At 44.1% G+C, this 18772-nt stretch overlaps 1 protein-coding gene across 1 annotated transcript in view; it reads right to left on the reverse strand.

Moving 5' to 3' along the window:
• The window catches only part of SH3BP5 (SH3 domain binding protein 5), a 65073-nt gene extending 60861 nt beyond the window's left edge, over positions 1-4212 (reverse strand). The window contains exons 1-2 of the mRNA XM_081072708.1: positions 3657-4212; positions 1842-1904 (exon numbers count right to left, since the gene is read on the reverse strand). Coding sequence (XP_080928834.1) covers positions 1842-1904; positions 3657-3797 — 204 coding nt within the window. The 5' untranslated portion in view covers positions 3798-4212. The remainder of the gene's footprint in view (positions 1-1841; positions 1905-3656) is intronic.
• Between the last annotated feature and the right edge of the window lie 14560 nt (positions 4213-18772).

The following is an 18772-nucleotide window of genomic DNA, read 5'->3' on the forward strand; positions in this document are numbered from 1 at the left end:
CTTCCTGTGACACACAAATACCTAAGTATATTCAGAAAAGGGATTTGGAAATCAGGGTTAAAAAGAGTTTAACAGATGAAACCATTTTACCCTCAGAAAGTAAGTAAGCGGTACCAGAACAGTGGCTGGCTTAGAGTAGGCAGACAAATATTTGCTGAATGAATAAATCAATCAGTCCTTTGCAAAAAAGACTATTTCCAACTTGTCTTAAGACGTGGGATAGCAGAACATGAGAGCTGGAGGGGATGTGGAAAAGGATCTGGCTCTGCCGTGTCGTTGAACCATGAGGGTGCTGTACGTACCTCCGTCCTTACCTGGAGAAGAGGTAGTCCCAGCCTTCCCTACTTTCCAGGCCTGTGCTATCCAGAACTTTCTACAGTAACGGAAGTGCTCTCTGCGCTGTCCAATACAGTAGCTCCTAAGCTCTTAAAACATAGCTACTGTGACTAAAGAACTGAATTTTTAATCTTATTTAATTTTAATTAATTTAATCTAAATTCAAATAGCCAAATGTGGCCAGAGGCTGCGACACTGGACAGCACAACTCCAGGTTGTTTTGACAGGAGAGAATGAGATAAACCTTGTAAAAACACTTTGTAAACTCTAAATCCCTATAGAAACGGTAGGGTTTTTGTTGTTGTTTAATGTATTACAGATCTGAGATTCTGAGAGATTTCAATTGCCCAACAACGAGATTGGATTCATCATAAGTGAAAAAAATTTAAATAAACATGCAGATTTTACTTCACTTGGGAAAGAAGGGCAGCCAGTGTTCACAGATACCCACAATCGGACTACAGGGGTTGGCGATAACCCTTCACACAAAGCTCAGAAAACAAGCTTTTAATCCCCACACCCACATCCAGATTTGGTACCTCCCCCTCCCCCCCCCCCCAAGCCTCTGCATGGCATGCAGTCAGAAATCAAGCTTGCCAGTGTATTGCTGGTAGGTTACATTTCTATCTCCTGCATCCTCACTCTTAGGGACCAGATGTTTCCTGCCCTTTCCACTGACCTTCTCTGCTATTTCTCCTGCTACAGAAACAGGTCCTCCCAACAGCTCCCTGCATTCCTTCAGCTCTCTGACAGTCATTCACAGGCTCTCAGATATATGCGGAGGATATTCAAATTTGCTGATTGATGGTAAAACCAACCACTACTGAAAAGGAATGGGGACTAATTGGTAGCTGTGAAGAATACTAATCTGTTTACACACAGGTTGGAAGATGCCCATGAAATTCAAATCAACTTTTGTCTCCCAAGATTCTTCCCAGCAGGAAAGCCCTTCCCAGTCTAAATAGCTTTTGCTTACCATTAAGATAATTATATTCTACACACAAGCAGACAATAAAGAAATGAGCAGGGAAGTAGAAGGGGGTGAATTATTAGAGTAGGAGAGTCAAAAAAAAAAAAAAAAGGTTTTAAGTCTGAGCAAACATACAATGTTTCCAAGTACAATGTGAGGAACTGCCCTAAAATATTGAAGAGATTTTGTGACCTCATGTATTCTTCTCCATTAAAGAGTTCAGCTCATTTTCATCTTAGTTCTTTTAGCTTTTCCACAGACACATTAGCTTCAGGGCTTAGGCATGTGTAAAGCCCTTGGTTTTGGCCCCACAGAGCTTCCATAATAAAAAACAACATGTGAAATTGGATCCACATGTGTTCCACCCACAAGCTGGGCTCAGCCTTATAGTTTATTCTGTCAGACAGCAGGCTGTTGCTCAACTGGAGGAGGGGACACCAGCAATCACCCTCCAACTATTAAAACAAAATTAACCATTCTGGTGTCAGCAGGATAGACACCAGTTCACCAAGAACAGGAACCTGGCCTTCAGTACCTCAAGTTCAGTCTCCCGTCTGTTGATGTCATCCGTGGATTGATTTAACTTCTCCAGTTCTCCCTAACAAAGGAAAGAGGCAGAAAAAAGATTTAAGGGATTTGTCTTTTGTTTCCAACTGACTCAGCCCATGACCTGCAAAACTACTCCAGCACAATTTGGAAAGAGGGAAGTGTCAGTATTCTCAAGAAAAAGAGTTGAGCCTTGGCTAGAAGAGAAATGAATGTCAGCATTTCTGAAGCCTTTGTCTTGATGGTGTCCCTTTTGAAAATGTCATACAGTCACAGGGATTTTCTAAGGAGGTTAATTAAATATTTATTCCAGGTTTGTGCCTTCAGGTAAGCCCACTTGTTATAAATCGTTTAAGGGCTGATATCAAAATAGTACGTTCTGCCTTACAGCAAGAACTTTGCAGAAACGAAAAGAAACAAAGCCAAGCCAAAAGTATAAACCTAGTGAGATGATTTAAATCAAGGGCAGAATACTGGCATTAACTCATTGGTGGTTGAGTATTTTTGTAGAGAGATGAAAATCTTTTCAAACTGCCAATTATTCAATCTCCCTAGGTGTTTAAAAAAAAAACAAACAAAAACACTAGCTTTAAAAAAACTACCTTTAAATAAACATTTACAAACTAAAATTTTATAAAAAGTACCCATCATGAAGTCAACTCATTTTACTCTGCAAACAAAAGATCTTGTTAACAGAATTCCTGTACCAACAAAACAAGATACTAGTCCAAACTGATTAATTTAATTAATAAATTTTCTGATACAAGATTTTTTCCACCTGATCTTTTATCTTGCCAATCTGCCAAAACAATTCATTTAAACTGCAACAGCTGAATTAAATGAGCTTTTAATTGACCTGTGCACTGAAAAACCAATTAGGGCGGGTTCCAGCAATTGAAAGCATACTTAAAGGTAATATATATTGTGTACACACACACACAGACACACACACACATACGTGTGTGTATGCATGATTTATGGGAAGGTAGGAAAAACGAGTCTTGGACTTCTGCTTTTTGCTTAGAGGGTGAAAAGGTTAAGCGGTCAACCCTAGATCTCAGCTTGGAAATTGTTTTTTAATCATCTCCCTTAGAAATGGAGGTGCAGAGGTCCAGGCCAATCCCCTCGCCTTCTCCCCGTGTCAGCTTTGCGCATCAGTGGTTCCTGATTTCTGCTCACAGCGACCTCATAAACAAGGAAAAGCTAGGTTTTGAATCATTTGCGGCCAAGTGGAGGGTTGAATCAGTAGTGACAAAAAGAAAAAAAAACACACCCTTCAGTCTGGTTACAATGAAAGGAGAGGAAGGGTGGCTCAAGCCGGGCACCTCCCGCACGCAGGTGAGGACTCGGAGCCCAGGGCCCCGGGGCCAGCCCACGCCGCAGGGGCGGACAACGCCCACCGGCGCCGACCCCTCCACCGGGGCCAGGAGGCCGAGCGAGGCCCGCGGTGCGGCGAGCCCGGCCGGGGTACCCGGGGTACCCGATCCCCGCGTGGCGCCCCCGCCCCCTTTCTCCCTTTGTTGCACATGGGCCCGAGCGCTGGGCACGCTGCAGCGACCCCCGATTCTGCCGCGGTCTGCGGGGGGATCCCCGTCGTATATTCAGGCCGCATCCACGAGGGCGCGGCAGCCTCCGGATGAACCCAGGGAAACAGTCCTCAGCCCCTCTCTTCTCGCCCCCGGACCCCCGTCGCCGGCACCCCCCCCCCGGACGGCAGGCACTGGGGCTGCGAGGCGCGTGGAAGTGCGGAGGCCGATCCCCGCCCTCGCCCGGCCGGCACCCGGGCGCCCCCCGCGCGTCCTACCTGAATCCGGGGATCCACCTCTTCCTCCTCCTCCAGCCCCGGCTCCATCCCCTCTTCCTCCGCCTCCTCCTCCAAGTCCCGGGCCGACTGCGGCAGCTCCGCCGGCTCCTCCGAGCGGCTCCGCTTCAGCGCCGCGTCCATGCCCGCAGCCGGACCGCGAACGGCGCGCGGGCTTCGGGACGAGTGGGAGGGGCGGCCGGAGCCCGCCGGTCACCGCTCCGCACCGTCCGGGGGCCGCAGCCGACACCCGGGAGCCGCTCCGGCCGAGGCGCCGAGGAGGAAATGGGAGCGGCCGCCCCCTTTCTGCCGCGGCCGTCAGCGCAGCGCCGCCCGCTCCGCCCTCGTCCCGCCGGGGCCACCCTCCTGGCTGCTCTGGCTCTCATTCCGCCGCCGGTCCCCCAGACCCAGGTCTCGTCACAAAAACCCAACTCTGAAAACCCCCAGCGTGGCGAAACAGGAGAGCCCTCACCCCCATTTTAACTTAACAGACCGAATATACCACGAAGTCCCCAGCGTTGGCCGCCCACTTTGGGGGCACTGTTCTCCCTCCCTCCTCACCTAAGGCAAGTTGACTCTATGGAAGGAAAGTTCCGGGTATTTCCATTCTCTGCAGTCACCTTTAGAAGCTGTACTCAGTGGCCCTGAACCAGTTTCAAGACTCACTCAAACCCGTCTGTAACTGCCCAAAGCACGTTTCTTCCCTTGGGTGAACCTTGGGCATTGTATTCACTTGAAGATTTCTTCAGAAAAGGGAACAGAAAGGTATGCTCACATAGACACAAAAGTACAGAGGAGAACCAGCTGCAGCTCCATGCCTGGATCCCTTTTCCAAAGGAATCCCACTGAGCCGAGTTCCATACCAAACACCTGGGCAGTTGTGGGATGCTCCTACCTGAATAGCTAGGAGGTATGGAAAATCCATGGATCAGAGGTGTGGGTGGGTGGGCACAGCCTTTTCAAGGAGGCGGGAAGTGTATGTCCTGTTACATACACTTATATGTGTATATAAGCACGCTCCCTCCAAGGATTTATGCACTGGTGAGGTTTCCTGCCCACCCAGAACAAGTGGGCAGCCAGAGCTTTCCTGGCAAACTCAACATCACAAAAGGCAAAAAAGCAGCATATCTGTGCTGTTATAAAATGTCAGGGCTACTGTGATGTCAGGGGAGCACAAGGTGAGGTGACCTTAGCAAAGCAGAAAGGACATTGCCACTGGCCACTGCTAATGTCTCCTTCATTACAAAAATGCAGAATGTGCACACTTTCTATATAGAGGCTATGGCCCATCTGCTCTGAGTATGGAGGACAAACTTGCTTGAAGAAAGAGCTTCTTTCTGAGAGCCTATCATTAAAGCCACCTTGGAAAACTTGCTACTGACAGATTCATCAGAAGCTAAGTGGGGGTGTTATTCTTTGGGCAAGGCACCACCATACCCACACTGGCGCTGTGGTCCACTGTCAAAGGAGATTTCATCCTGTCTCCTGAAGGTAATATAGGTATATGCCATAGGTTTGTTTCTGAAAAGATCACACCTATTCATTGTTCTTTAAATCAAGAGAGACTCAGCAATTCTTCAAAAAAAATCTTCAGAAGTTCCCTGATTTTCCAGTGGTGGATAAAGGCAGGGACAAGATGGCCATTAAGGGGAACTTTGGGACACATGAGCCACCAATGTTTCCCTGGTGGCTTGGATTTGAGCCCACAATTGAGCAGGTTCGTCCTAACCTAGCTGTGAATAACCTGAGCGAGAGAGGTCAAAAACCAGAAACGTGAAGTCAGCCCTGACTCTAAATGCTTGTCAGCTCCTGGAACCCCATCCTCCGGAACAACCTCTAAACTATATTTCTATTTATGCTAAGATCTAAGAGCAAGAGTGGTTCAAATGCCTCCACAGTACATAGGGAAACTGCGCTAGAACATCGATGTGGACTTCTGTTGTTTTATTTTTAGGAGACCTGGGCCAGTTATAGCGTTCATCCCAATAGTGTTCTAAAGTTAAAATAAGGAAAACACATAAACCACAGCAGTACTGTATATTTTCTGTTGGTACATATATATGCATAGAAAAAGGTCTGGTGGAAGGATTCATACCCAGCAAAGGGGATATTTATACCCCTGGGAAAAGGGGATCGGGAGGGGCTCAAGATTGGCTATGATGGGGATCGGGAGGACAAAGGGAACTTTAATCTCTCAATGATGTTTTTATTCTTCACAAGGAGGATGTATTTATGATTATTTGTGTAATTTAAAAGTAAATTTAAAATAATACATACTGAATTCGTTTTCTGTTGCTGTATAACAAATTACCACAAATTTAGCAGCTTAAAACAATACTCACTCATCACCTCACAGTTCCGTAGTTCTGAAGTTCAGCTATGGCATGACTAGGTTCTCTGCTCAGGGTACCCAGGCTCAATGAGGATGTCAGGGTGCCAGGCTGCATTCCTTTCTGGAGTCTCTGAGGAAAAATCCTTTTAAGCTCATTCAGGTTCTTGGCTGAATTCAGTTCCTTGTGGTTGTAGGACCAAGGTCCCCGTTTCCTTGCTGACGACCAGCCAAGGGCCAGTCTAAGATGCTGGACGCTGCCTGCATTTCTTGCCACATGACCCCCTCCACCTTCAAAGCCAGCAATGGAGAATTTTGCTGGTGTTCAATTACATGAAATCTCACACTTCAATCTATGATTCAAGAAATGCCCATCCCTTTTAAGAGTTCACTTGATTAGGTTAGGTCCACCCAGAATAGTCTCCCATTCTTAAAGTCAACTGTGCCATATACATAACCTATTATCATGGAAGTGACTGTCATGCAGGGTGACATGCGGGGTCTCAACTCCTGCTCCCCACATAAGAACGCAGGACATGGTGAGGCCAAAAAGGAACACCCACAGAGCCATAGGTAGGGGAGTCACACCATTATATTCTCGCTGGCGGCTGGGTTGGAGACACAGGAAGCAGGAGTCACACTGGCCACACCCCGCCATGCTAACTGCAATCCACTCTTGCTAGCTCAGCCACCATCTTCTTGCTAGCTTCCCATTTTCTGCTAGTGTAGCCATGGCAGTTATAATTGTGGCCAATGGCTCACTGGTTACAGCTGACGGCCAACTAGCCACAGCTGATGGCCATCCAATCACAGTCGATGGCCATTTACTACCTGAGCCAGCACCTTTTCTATGTGAGGCCGAGAGCCTGGAAACTGCACTCCTGGCGCTGTCCCCACAGTGACTCTCCCATTATATTCACAAATTCCCCAAATTATACAAGAGCATTTCATCAGGGAGGAGGAAATGGGCCAATTTTATAAATTCTGCTGCTTCACATACCAAGAAGGCAAGCCATGTAAACGCTTCGTAAGCCAAGCAAATGCTTGATATTTATTTTAGCTAGCCTATCAATCTGGAACAGTGGTTCTAACGGTGTGGGCTGGACACCCCTGGAGGTCTCCAAGACCTTTCAGGATGCCCTTGAGATCAAAACTACTTTCGTGCTAATACTAACAGAATATTTGCCTTTTTCACTCTCATTCTCTTCTCTCACGAGTATGTATACATGGGAGTTTTCCAGAAGCAGACACGTGATATCAAAACAGATTGAATGCAGACAATATGAGAATCTAGTTGTCTTCTACTAAGCCACACATTAAGGAGTTTTGCAAAAATGTAAAACAGTGCTCTTCTCACTCTTTGTTTTGTTTTGAAAACTATTTCTCATTTTGGAAACTTGTTATTTTTCATAAAAAATATATTTATGTTAACATCAAACAGATTTATTGTTATTTTTAGATGAATTAATAAAAAATGTTGTCTTAAAAATTCCATACAGTAACTCCAGTAGTTATAACCACATAAACAACAGCTCTCGGACATCTCCAATCATTTTTTAAAAATATAAAGGAGTATTTGAACCAAAAAATTTGAGAACGACTGATTGAGAGGACATGTGTGCTGTAGGTTTGTTATCCTTTTTTACTTGTATTTAAATATTCCACTTCCTCCTTCATTCAAAACATGTGTACCCCCACCCAAGACCCTTGTTGGACACTGGTGGAGTATTACAGGCACAGTACATTATTGCCCATTTTAAAAGACTTTAACAATTTTAAATGATTGAAGAGATGGTTAGATAAGGTGCTGCTCGTGTGTCATATCTTTGTTTATTTCCTAGGATCTGTATTTCGTCAATTCCTATGAAGAACTCATCACCCAATTATAATGTTGCTCCTTTGGAGGAAATGGTTAGCTTTTTAAGTGCTTTGTCTGTGATGTGGTTTCTGAGTGCCATCTCTGCCTGCCAGGCTTTGTGTGGGTCCCAGCGGTGCAGGGGCACACCTGTATCAAAGCCACAATTTCTTGGCAGGGGCCTGATCACTTTGTGCAGTGTGGGCAGTGAGGGGGGATGGTTGACATCTTAAAAATCTTGAGGACTGGGGCAGCTGGTTAGCTCAGTTGGTTAGAGCGCAGTGCTCTTACAACAAGATTGCCGGTTCGATGCCCACACGGGCCACAGTGAGCTGCGCCCTCCACAACTAGATTGAAACAACTCCTTCACTTGGAGCTGATGGATCCTAGAAAAACACACTCAAGAAAAAAAAAGTCTTTCTTTGAGGACTGCATTGCTTGGAAGCCACACTCTTCTGTCGATTTATTTTTACTACCTCCTTGCAGTTTGTTTAAACCCGGACTCTGGGGGTAAATACACTATATGTGTTTATTCCCTGCCCACCACTTCCTTACGTTGTAGATCTTCCTAGGTGAAAATCACAGCCTCTGTGCTGTCCCGGTGTCCATTTAAAACAGCAGGGTGAAATTTGGAAAGGAGAAAAATGGTATCTGGCAGGATGAGCCTGGGTTTATATATTCCTCTATACTGGGTCCTTATTTGTCATGCTCTGGTTTCTTTCTCCTTTTGTAACCCTACCTCCTCACTAATGTCACACATTTATAATCCAAGCCTCTCCTCCCTGAACTATAAAGTTAGCAGGTCTCCGGCCCAGAGATCCTCCCCTTATTTGGTCCACCCTTTGCAGTGGTGAACATTTGGGGATGTTTCTATTTCTGTAGATGTGGAGAGAAATTTGAATTTGTTTAATAAACACTCACAGAAAGTCCTGTCATGCTCAAGGGGTGTCACTTTCCTGTCTGTATGTGAACAGAGAGGTAACCACGGTGTCTAAAATGCTCTTCAGCCATTTTTGTGAAAAGAATAACTTGTTTTCCCCCAAACACATGAAAACCCAGAAATGGAAGAATGAGAGGAAGTGAGATGATCTGCTGACCTCAAATAGCTTGGATTAAGTTTAGGGCAGAGAGAGGGAGAGTGCTAGCCATTAACGTGGGTTAAGGGAGCAGTAGATTCCCTCCTGGCAGCTGAAAAGCGCCATGTTAGCCTCTGTGGGAACACGGAAGTCATCCCACTGTTCCGTCTGCAAGGGTCAGGATGGTTTTACAGAGAAGTTGATACCGGGCCTTGAGTAATAAACAAAATTTCTCAAACAAGGAAGGAAGATTTTGCGAAAGAAAGAGAGAAAGAGAGAAAGAGAGAAAGAGAGAGAGAGAGAGAGAGAGAGAGAGAGAGAGAGAGAGAGGGAGAGAGGGAGAGAGGGAGGGAGGGAGGGAGGGAGGGAGGGAGGAAGGAAGGAAGGAAGGAAGGAAGGAAGGAAGGAAGGAAGGAAGAAAGGGCATCCCAGAGAGGAAATAACATGAAATCATGGAGAGCATGGACCTGTTAGAACAGAAAGAAGGGAGGTAATCTGGATTTGGGGCCCAGGAAAGGACAGTGGAAAGTGGAAGGAGCAGGGATGATGCCTAAAGGATGGTTTGGAGCAGGTCCTCAAGGGCCTTGAATGCCAGGCTAAGAACTTTGGGCTGTAGACTGTAGCATATGAGAGGCCATTCATTCATCTGTTCATGTACTCACGCAACAAATACTTATCAAGCACTTAACGTGTTTTGGACACTGTGCCAGACATCAAGGGTACATTAGGAACAAAACACACAGACGCCCTGCTGTCAGGGAGCTTACATTCTTGTAGGAGGTGACGGGCAATAAACAAATAGATGAATAATATGTCAGGGTGATTAATGCTAAGGGCAAAAACGAAGCAGGATATGAGCAGTGACAAAGTGTGGAGGCGCCGCTGTAGTTATGGCAAAGGCACTTTGAGCCAAGCAATGAGAGAGCAAACCATGTATATCTTTGGGGGAAGAGCACTCCAGCGACAGAGCATCAGGTGCAAAGATCCTGAGGTGGGAATGTGCTCCAAGTGTTGGAGAGAAAGTGACATCAGTATGGGTAGAGCAGAGAGAGTCAGAGAGAGAGCCAGGGAGATGAAACCAGAGACCTGCAGGTGAGTAGGCTGTGGAAGGCCTTCAGGTTAGGGTAAAGAGTTTGGATTTTATTCTGAGTGAGCGATCATGTAATCACTAGTGTGCAGGAACTTGACTGGAGGGAGCTGGGGGCAGGGCAGACACAAGGAGATCAGTTAGGCTGATGAGCTAGCAGTGAGAGGATGAGGAATGCCTCTTCTGATTGTTTCTTTTTCTCAGTGAAATCATAAGCAGGGTCATCCAGTGAGAATAATGGGCCGTGGGGGGCACTGGAGGTTAGAGGACAGAGCTGGACAAATGCCTGTCCAGGAGAGTTGGGAAGTGAGTTGATCAAAGGAATATGTTATAATTGCTAGGCTGCACGGAGGACCCACTGTGCTTTGAGATTCATTGAGAACAGTCAGCAAGGATGAGCGGTTTTTCCTACCCAAGCTCAGCTTCTGGGTGCAGGTAAATGTAGTAAGAATGTGAGATGTAACCAGGGTTGAGATTATGCCAAGTCCTTACAAAAGCTAAGGAGAGGGGTGAGGGACTTAACAGTAACTGGGTGGGGGAGGGGGAAGGCCATGATTTTAGTGATAGCCCATGGAATCTAAACTGGATCAAATGGGAAGTGCAGGCATGAGGGGCTGAGGGAGGGGTTGTTAAAATGTTCCGGGGAGTGAGGATAAAGCCATGAATCAAGGGGGAGAAAGATGGGAAAGAACTGGAGACTGTGCAGGTGTTGGTGACTGATAAGATCGGAGGGAGGGAAAAGGATCAAAGATGATCGCAGAGTTTCTAGTTTGAGTGACTGGATGACACCAGTAATTAGAATCTACGCTATAGAAGTTTAGGTTGAGAAGATAATAAATTGGTTTTTAGAGCATGGGAAAATCCTGAAAGCCCAAATGCCTGTTGTATTTGAAAATAGGGATCCAGGTTATCCAAGCGTTGAACAAAGCTCTTTGCGAGGCTGCTTTTGCCTCAGTATACTCCCACCTTAGCAAGTGTGTAACAGCTTATCCCATCTTTGAAGATCATGTCAGTTTTATTTCTGACATTTGGTGGCCTCTAGGAAACAGATACAGTGCAAATCTCTTCTTTTGGTGGGGCTCGCAGGAAATGACAATGAGAAGAATTACGTTTGATCTGGGTTTATATCCCAGCTATACCATTTGTAAGCTGACTTTGTATAAGCTGTTTATTTTCTCTGAATCTCGGTATCCACACCTGTACAAGGATAATAACACCTGTGTCTCCCTGTCAGACACATTGAAGGTTAAAGAAAGTGATCTTTATAGAATTACTGGCATATACAACTTTAATTCATGGTTGTTCCCTGGTCTTTGTGGGGAACAAAGGGAATAGAGTATTTTACACAAGCAGTTTGTTTGTTTGTTTGTTTTTAAATGTCTCTTAAAGTGAAATTTGCAAGTTGAAAGTGGCCAAAAATATTAATACATTTTTGAACACCTACTCTATGCATGTACTATTCCACGTACCAGTTTGAGGGCCCCAAACATGTAGAAGACAAAGTCATAGTGTCTTCCTACTTAGGAAGAAAAGCACCCACAAAAATTGTGCCCTAAGATGACGACCACATGAGTTCCTCATTGTGAAGTTCAGGCTTTTTCTGTGAAACTTCAATGCCATTCAAATGAAGATTTCCTGCAACACTGATTTAAAAAAAACTTTGCACCTGCTTGTTAACCTCTATAAAATAGAAACGGGTATTTGAATAAAACATGTCAAAATCAGCATTTTCTATATCAAAAAAAAATAGAAACGGCTCTTTTGGACGAGGAAGGAAATGAATCTGTGTTCACATCCCATTCTGGTCATAATGACTGAAGAAATTGACAGTCAGCATCTCTTGTCTGCCCACCTGTAATTGTTACCTGGTGCCTTAGGCCAGAGGTGGTAACCTGGGTACTACTGGATGGATAAGACCCGTGGGCATGTGTTGTCTGGCTGACGGGGCACTTTATAAATTGGAGCCAGCAGCTAAAACTCAGGCATTACGACATGAACATTCAGATCTTTATGCTTGGCAAGAGTCCGGAGATATGAGGAACAGCTGACCCCTTTAGGAAAGACATGTGCTCTCCAGTTAACCTCAGAGCCCTGCTGGCAGACCTACTTACACCAGCAGGCTGCACCCCACTTCTCAGCACCCCATGGTAAAGTGGCAAGGGGAAGATGGGTCCTCTATCTTCCTCTCACTTTCCCTTCTATTCCCACAGACCCCAAAGGATCATGGCACATGCCAAAATAGAAGAGAATTTTAAAGTAGGCCTCGAACCCTTCAACAGTACTTTCCGGCCCCAGATGGCTGGTTTTCAGAACCCAAGGAATTATAGAAGCCTGTTCTTTGAAAGGGATCAGGGCCTCCTCATTAATGAGGCATCTGCTTAATTCTGTGAATCAGTGACATCAGTGCGTTGCCAAATTGTCTTGCACTGTGGCTGTTACCCCCTAATGAGAATCTTTATTTGTGTCCTAAATTGAATTAAACATAACTCTCTTTGACCCAGATGAATTACAGGCCAGAGTACTTAGAAAACCCAGGAAAGAGACTTTTGATGTTTATCTGTGGTCTTAGAGAAGCTGCAGATATTTAAAATGGTGTTGGAATCTTAGAGACAGAAAACAGAGTTCCGTTAAAAAAACTAAAAGAAAAAACAAAATAAAAAACAAAAACAAAAAAAAACAGTGAGCATAACAGATTGCAGACACAATGTTAGAATGGATTGTAAAGGGGAAAGGGTATTTCTGTGCCCTTGAAGAAAAATGATTGGTCACTGTGACCCAGCTTGGGTTAAGCAAGAACAAATCATGTCAGCCTTGCCCTCACTTTTTTATTCCATGGGTTTATTAGTCTAGCCAGGGAAGGAAATACACAAGACAGGAGATCTTCATTGTTCAAAGATAATTGGTATAAAAAAAGGCCACATAAATAAATTCACATGTAAAGGAAACCCTAACATTTTACATGAAATAATGAAAAAAAAGGTTTTACCCTGCAAAACGAAACTTAAAATTAGGAAAGTAAGTTATTTTCTTGTATTTTAAAAAACAATTTAGTTGACAAATATTTAGTGAGCATCTATTATGTGACAGCCTCTGGCAAGGATGATAGAGCAATGAACAAATTAGACAAAATCCCTGCCCTCATTGGGGTTTCTAGTCTAAGGGAAGATAGAAAAAAAATTTAAATACATAAATGAGCAAAATAGTTGCAGTTAGTAATACTGATCATTGCTATGAAGAAAAAAAGTAGGATAACCTAATAAAGAAGGCTGGAGGGTAGGGTCTGCCTTCGATGGGAGATGGAGAAGGCCTCTATGGATATGACCTTTGAGCTGAAATTTGATGATAAGAAGAAGTCAGGCAGCGATGCTCTGGAGTAAAGAATGATCTGGATAGCAGAGACCCTGAAGAGGGAGCCAACAAGACAGCCCATGCAATGGCCAGAGAGTGAACAAGGAGGATGGGGTGTTAAAATGAGGTGCGAGACTTGGGCACAAATCAGAGATGAAGCTATGGGAAAGAGTTTGGATTTTATAATAAATGTGATAAGAAGCCATCAGAAGGATTTACACTGAGGAATGGCACAATCTGATCTATATGTTTAAAAGATGGCCATGGCTGCTATGTAGAAATGGGATGTCCATGAAGGCAAGAGTGAGAGTAGGAACACCAGTTAGGAGGCTGCCAGAGGGGCCCTAGCGAGAAATGTCACCACTTGAGCTAAGTGGTATGGGGAGATGGAGTAGAGTCGACTCGGGATATATTTTGAAGATAAACCCACAAAACTGCTATTTATTAGATGTAGGAGTGGGTAGAATCAGAAGCATCAAGGGGCCAGTCCGGTGGCTCAGGTGGTTGGAACTCCGTGCTCCTAATGCTAAGATTGTGAACAACAGGTCTCCCTGGAGCTCAGAGCCCCCCCCCCCCTCCGCCAACTGCCTCAGCGGGTAGGGGGTTGGGGGGGTGGGAGGAAACACAAGGCTCATAATACCAGCATGGGCCAGGGAGCTGTGTCCTACACACTAGAATGAGAAACAACGGCTTGAACTGGAGTGGGGGGAGGTGAAAAAAGGAGGGGGGAAATAGCATCAAGAATCACGCTTAAGATTTTTGACTTGGGAAGTGACTGAATGATACGGCCATTTACTGAGCAAAGTAGGGAAAACATGCGAAAGAGGTTTGAAATGAAGAGGTATGGTTTTGGACACCTAAGTCTGAGAGGCTATTAAAAACCCAAGTGGAAATATCAAGTACAAAGAAATACATCTGAAGGCCAAGTTCACTGATAAAAATTTGAGAGGCAACTGCATGTAGACGATGTTTAAAGCCAAGGGACTACATGAGACCACTTAGGAAAGGGAAGATGCTAAAGGAAGAGGACGGAGCTCTGGGGCAACCAGCATTTAGGGGTTGGACCTTAGACAACGGCCACCAGCTTACTCTAAGAATAGCAACAACAACAACAAAAATGATCAATCCACTGCTACGTTTTAGGTTTTTTGGGGGAGGACGGGGGGGGGGGGGATTATGCATATTTTTCTGATAAAATGGTAAGATCATATAATATGAAATTATTCAATTAAGATTTGACTTTCATAGCATAATCATAAACAGTTTAACTTTGGCAAAAATATTTAAGGCTTTTGTTAATTTTCCTAGGTGTCTCTCTTACCCATTTGAGGTTAAAATCATTTTCATTTGCAGTGTCTTTTTGTTCCTCATCCTCATAAATTTTCCTCTGATCTAACACTGCCATTTCCTCATTTGTCAAGGGCTTCGCAAGTTATTAGGGCAGTTCCCCAAAACTGTTTTCCTAATCTTGAAATCTTGCTTATTTTGCAAGACTCACAGTTTCAGTTTGCCAAAAATTTTTGTTATTTGTGTTGTATTTGCATTATGTTGTTGTAGCCCGACAACTATATGGAGAATAATGGAAAAAAGATTTAGACCCAATAGATAGGAGCAGAAACTTGGTTTTAAAAGGAAAGAATGTGTATCTGGTCCATTTATTAGTGATTATAATTTTGTGTCATGATTATGTTAGTTGCCTATTCCATTCTCCCCGTTTTTAAGCACTTAGCCAAACAGCATTTCCGTTTCTCTACCTACCATTTGGCTAGGTGTGGCTCTGTGATTAAGCGAGCAGCAGTGGTAGGCCGTCTTCAGACCTGTCCCACAAAAACTTCCCACATGTGCTTGTTTATGCTCTTTCCTCTTCTGTGGCTGGATGCAGATGACAGTAAGGCCCTGGAGTATGGCAGATTAACGAGGTGGAGAGAATCTGGATCCCCTAGTACCCTGAATTGTTGTTACCCAAACTACAACTCAAATTCCATTGTGTTTAGCCATTAAGCTTTTGGGTCTATTTGTTACTGTGGCTTAGCCTATCATAAGTAACACATTGCTCTACTTAATTTCAGGAATGGGATAATGAATACCCAGTAATCAGGAGTCCCTTATATATTTCAGCGAGACACTTAGTTGGTATGCTGTGACTTCCATAGACAAGCTGACAAACATGGGTGGTTGCTAGCCCAAGTTAGAGAAGTAGTGACTGACTGGACAACCAAATCTAAAAGTTAATGAATCACTGTCCAACCACACACATTCTTTAAGCTTAATTCTCAGCTCTGTCCTTTTCAACATTTGTAATAATGACTCAGCTGAATATAGAGAAGGCATGATTCTCAAATGTGCAGAAGACATTGGGATTGCACAATTATGATTCGCAAAGACCTTGGCATTGGATTTTCATCGTGTTGTTGTATCATGACACCAATAAGGAAAATAATTGACAAAGAATGACCCATTGGGTGAGGAAGGAAAAGTCAGAGGGCCAAACGAAACATAGTGAAATTCAATGGGGCTAAATATAAAATCCTGAACTTAGTTTGAAATACACTAGACCAAGATGGGTAAAAAGATGGCTTAAAACATCACATCTTTAAAACAGATTTAGATGTTTACACTACAGTATTCTGTCTAGAATGAAGAGATGATCCTCTCACTTTCTCCACCTGAGGGAGAGTCCCTCTGAGAGTTTTGCAGTGAAGTGCTACATTGGACATGAAGTGTGTTCAGAGGAGAGCACTCAGGGCAGTGTAGGGACAAGGAAATAGAGTTTAGATTTAGAAAAATAACTTTGTTGTTTAAGCCTGTCCAATGTTTAACTGAGCTGCTGCAGTAGGTAGTGAGTTCCCTGTCTCTGGAGGAATACAAGTAAGTTAGCCATATGAAATTATTGGTAGTCTGTATTTTTGACTTACAAGAATAGCAATTTTACATGCTCAACTTAACACTTGGTGGAAATGGTAGAGGGTGGGTCAAGCAATTGATAGTATTTTAAGAGCAAATGACAGAAATACACCTCAAACTGGCTTAAGCAAAAGAAGAGAGGAGTAGGAGGCATATTGGCTCATGTAATTTAAAAGTCCAAGGAAATTCTAGCTTCAAGTATGGCTAGATCCAGGAGTTTATCCCACCCTCTCCTCCTCTCTTCCTAGCTCTCTTTTGTTGGCTCTATTCCCAGACAGAGTTGCCCCTTTTGGGGAACAGTTGGGCACCAACAGCTCCAGGTTTGGGTTAAACCAGCTTAACAACCCTAACGAAGAGTCTCTCCTCACCAATAATTCCTAGGACTGACTCTTGTTGAACTGACTTGGTCATGTGTCCATTCCTGAATCAATAACTGAGGCTGGATGAAGGGAGGGGAGAGTAGAATTACTGATTGGCTTGGCCTCCATCATAAGTTGATGGTGGAGTCCCGATGAGGTTGGGACGAGAAAAGAGGGGGTTTCGCTACATCTCTTGAAGCAAAGAAAAGATGGCTTCCACCCCACCCACCCTGTTCCCCCCGCAAAAAAAAAAAAAAAAAATCCAAACAGAAAACCAAACAAACAAACACACAAAAACAAAACAAAAACTGAGTTACTATAGGCCCACCTGAATGATGAAAAGAACCATCCAAGTAAAATCTGGGGAGATGTGTTCCAGGCAGAGTGAGCAGCTGGTGCTGATAGAGGAATGAGTTAAGTGGGTTTGAAGAATAGAAAGAAGTCCAGTGTTTCAACTATCTATTGCTGTAAAACAAAGCAACAAAATTTAATGGCCTAAGGTAATAACCATTTTATCTCACAATTCTGTGAAATGACTGGACTCAGCTAGGCAGTTCCCTGCTCCATGTGATTCCAGCTGACTGGTGTCTGGATATCCAACAGGGTTGACTCACATGCCTGGCAGTCAATGCTGCAGACGGGGGGCTCACCTGAGACTATGGCCCAGAATTTCTTGGTTCTCCTTATCAACATAAGAACATTCACACCTGTACAGAATTTTTGTAAGAGTTTCTTTGAGTCGAATTGACAACATGCCAAGAAGCAAGATCTCAAATGCTCTGGAGATTGACAGTTTTGCAGTTCTTTTTCTACATTGGAATTAAGAAGAGAATGTAAGGAATATTACAGGAAATTGGGAGAAAGCAAGGGAAATTTCCATGATTGGATTATACGATAGTTAACTAGATTATGTGCTCCTTTGAGGGTGGTTACATCTCTTGAGGGGTCTGAAATAAAGTATTACTCTGGCATTTCAAAGGTGTATTAACCCAGATGCAAAAGAACAACGGACAGGGTTTGCTTAAGACAAAGATAACCTTTAAATAAAGAAGTTATAGCCCTGGATGTGACTACCCACCACAATCTGCCCAGTTAGGAATCTACGATCACATCGCTCTGTGAGGTTACTTTTGATCACTGATTTATTACTTTTCATTTATAACCTACACGTAGCCTCGCAAGGGGCTTTTGCTGTCTCCCAGCATGTACCTGGATTCGAAGAGAGGAAGCAGAAGCTGCCAATCCGATTAAGGCCTCAGCTCAGAAGTCCTGGAACATCGATTTCACCACATTCCATTGGCCAAAGTAGTCAGGGGACCTGCATATTCAAATAGATGTGACATTAGTGTATAAGGATGAAAGGAACTGGTGGCAGCCATCAGACATCTTGGGCGGTTATCTACCCCAGCCCGTGTGGCTGGGCCATAGTGAGGGCAGAGTCATGAGCAATGGATTTAGAAAGGTAATTAAGGGCTAGATTGGTGTCAGCAAACTGTGACCCGCAGGCCAAATCCAGCCCACTGCCTGTTTGTGTAAATAAAGTTTTATTGCAACGGTTAAAGAACAAAATTCAACAGAATAAATTTGAAGCTCTAATTGGCTTCATGAAGGGATTTATGAATCAGGCAATTTCCCATCTAGCAACTAGAAAGGCACTTCTACCTTAACAGTACAAAATGAAAGGTGAAAGAGGCAGAAAGAAGGTGGGACTAAGAAGTTAAGGGACTGGATTATTTCAGGCAAGGACGTCTTCCCTTAAGGGAAGGCAGGAGGGCCTATCAAGCAAATCACCTCACTACCCGTTAGTGCTGATCAGAAAGTTCCAGATGGATTGGTTTAAAAGTCCACTCTTGGGAGAGGCTGAAACTGCAATTAAGTTAGGTAATAAGTGTTGGTGGGGCTTAGCAAAAGTGACTCCATTTTGGGCCTGTTATTTCTTTTTCACAGAACACCACCACACTCATTTGTTTACCATGTTGTCTGTCACTGCTCTCTTACTACAACAGCAGAGCTGAGGTATTGCACCCGAGACCATATGGCTCACAAAATCTAAAATATTTACTGTCTGGCCCTTTATATAAAAGTTTGCCAACTGCTGGGCTAAATCACGGGGTGCCTGATAAGCCTTGTTGAGGGATCTGACTTTTATTCTACGTGATGG

Source organism: Rhinolophus hipposideros (genome assembly GCF_964194185.1).
Source record: "Rhinolophus hipposideros genome assembly, chromosome: 14".
Lineage (NCBI taxonomy): Eukaryota > Metazoa > Chordata > Mammalia > Chiroptera > Rhinolophidae > Rhinolophus > Rhinolophus hipposideros.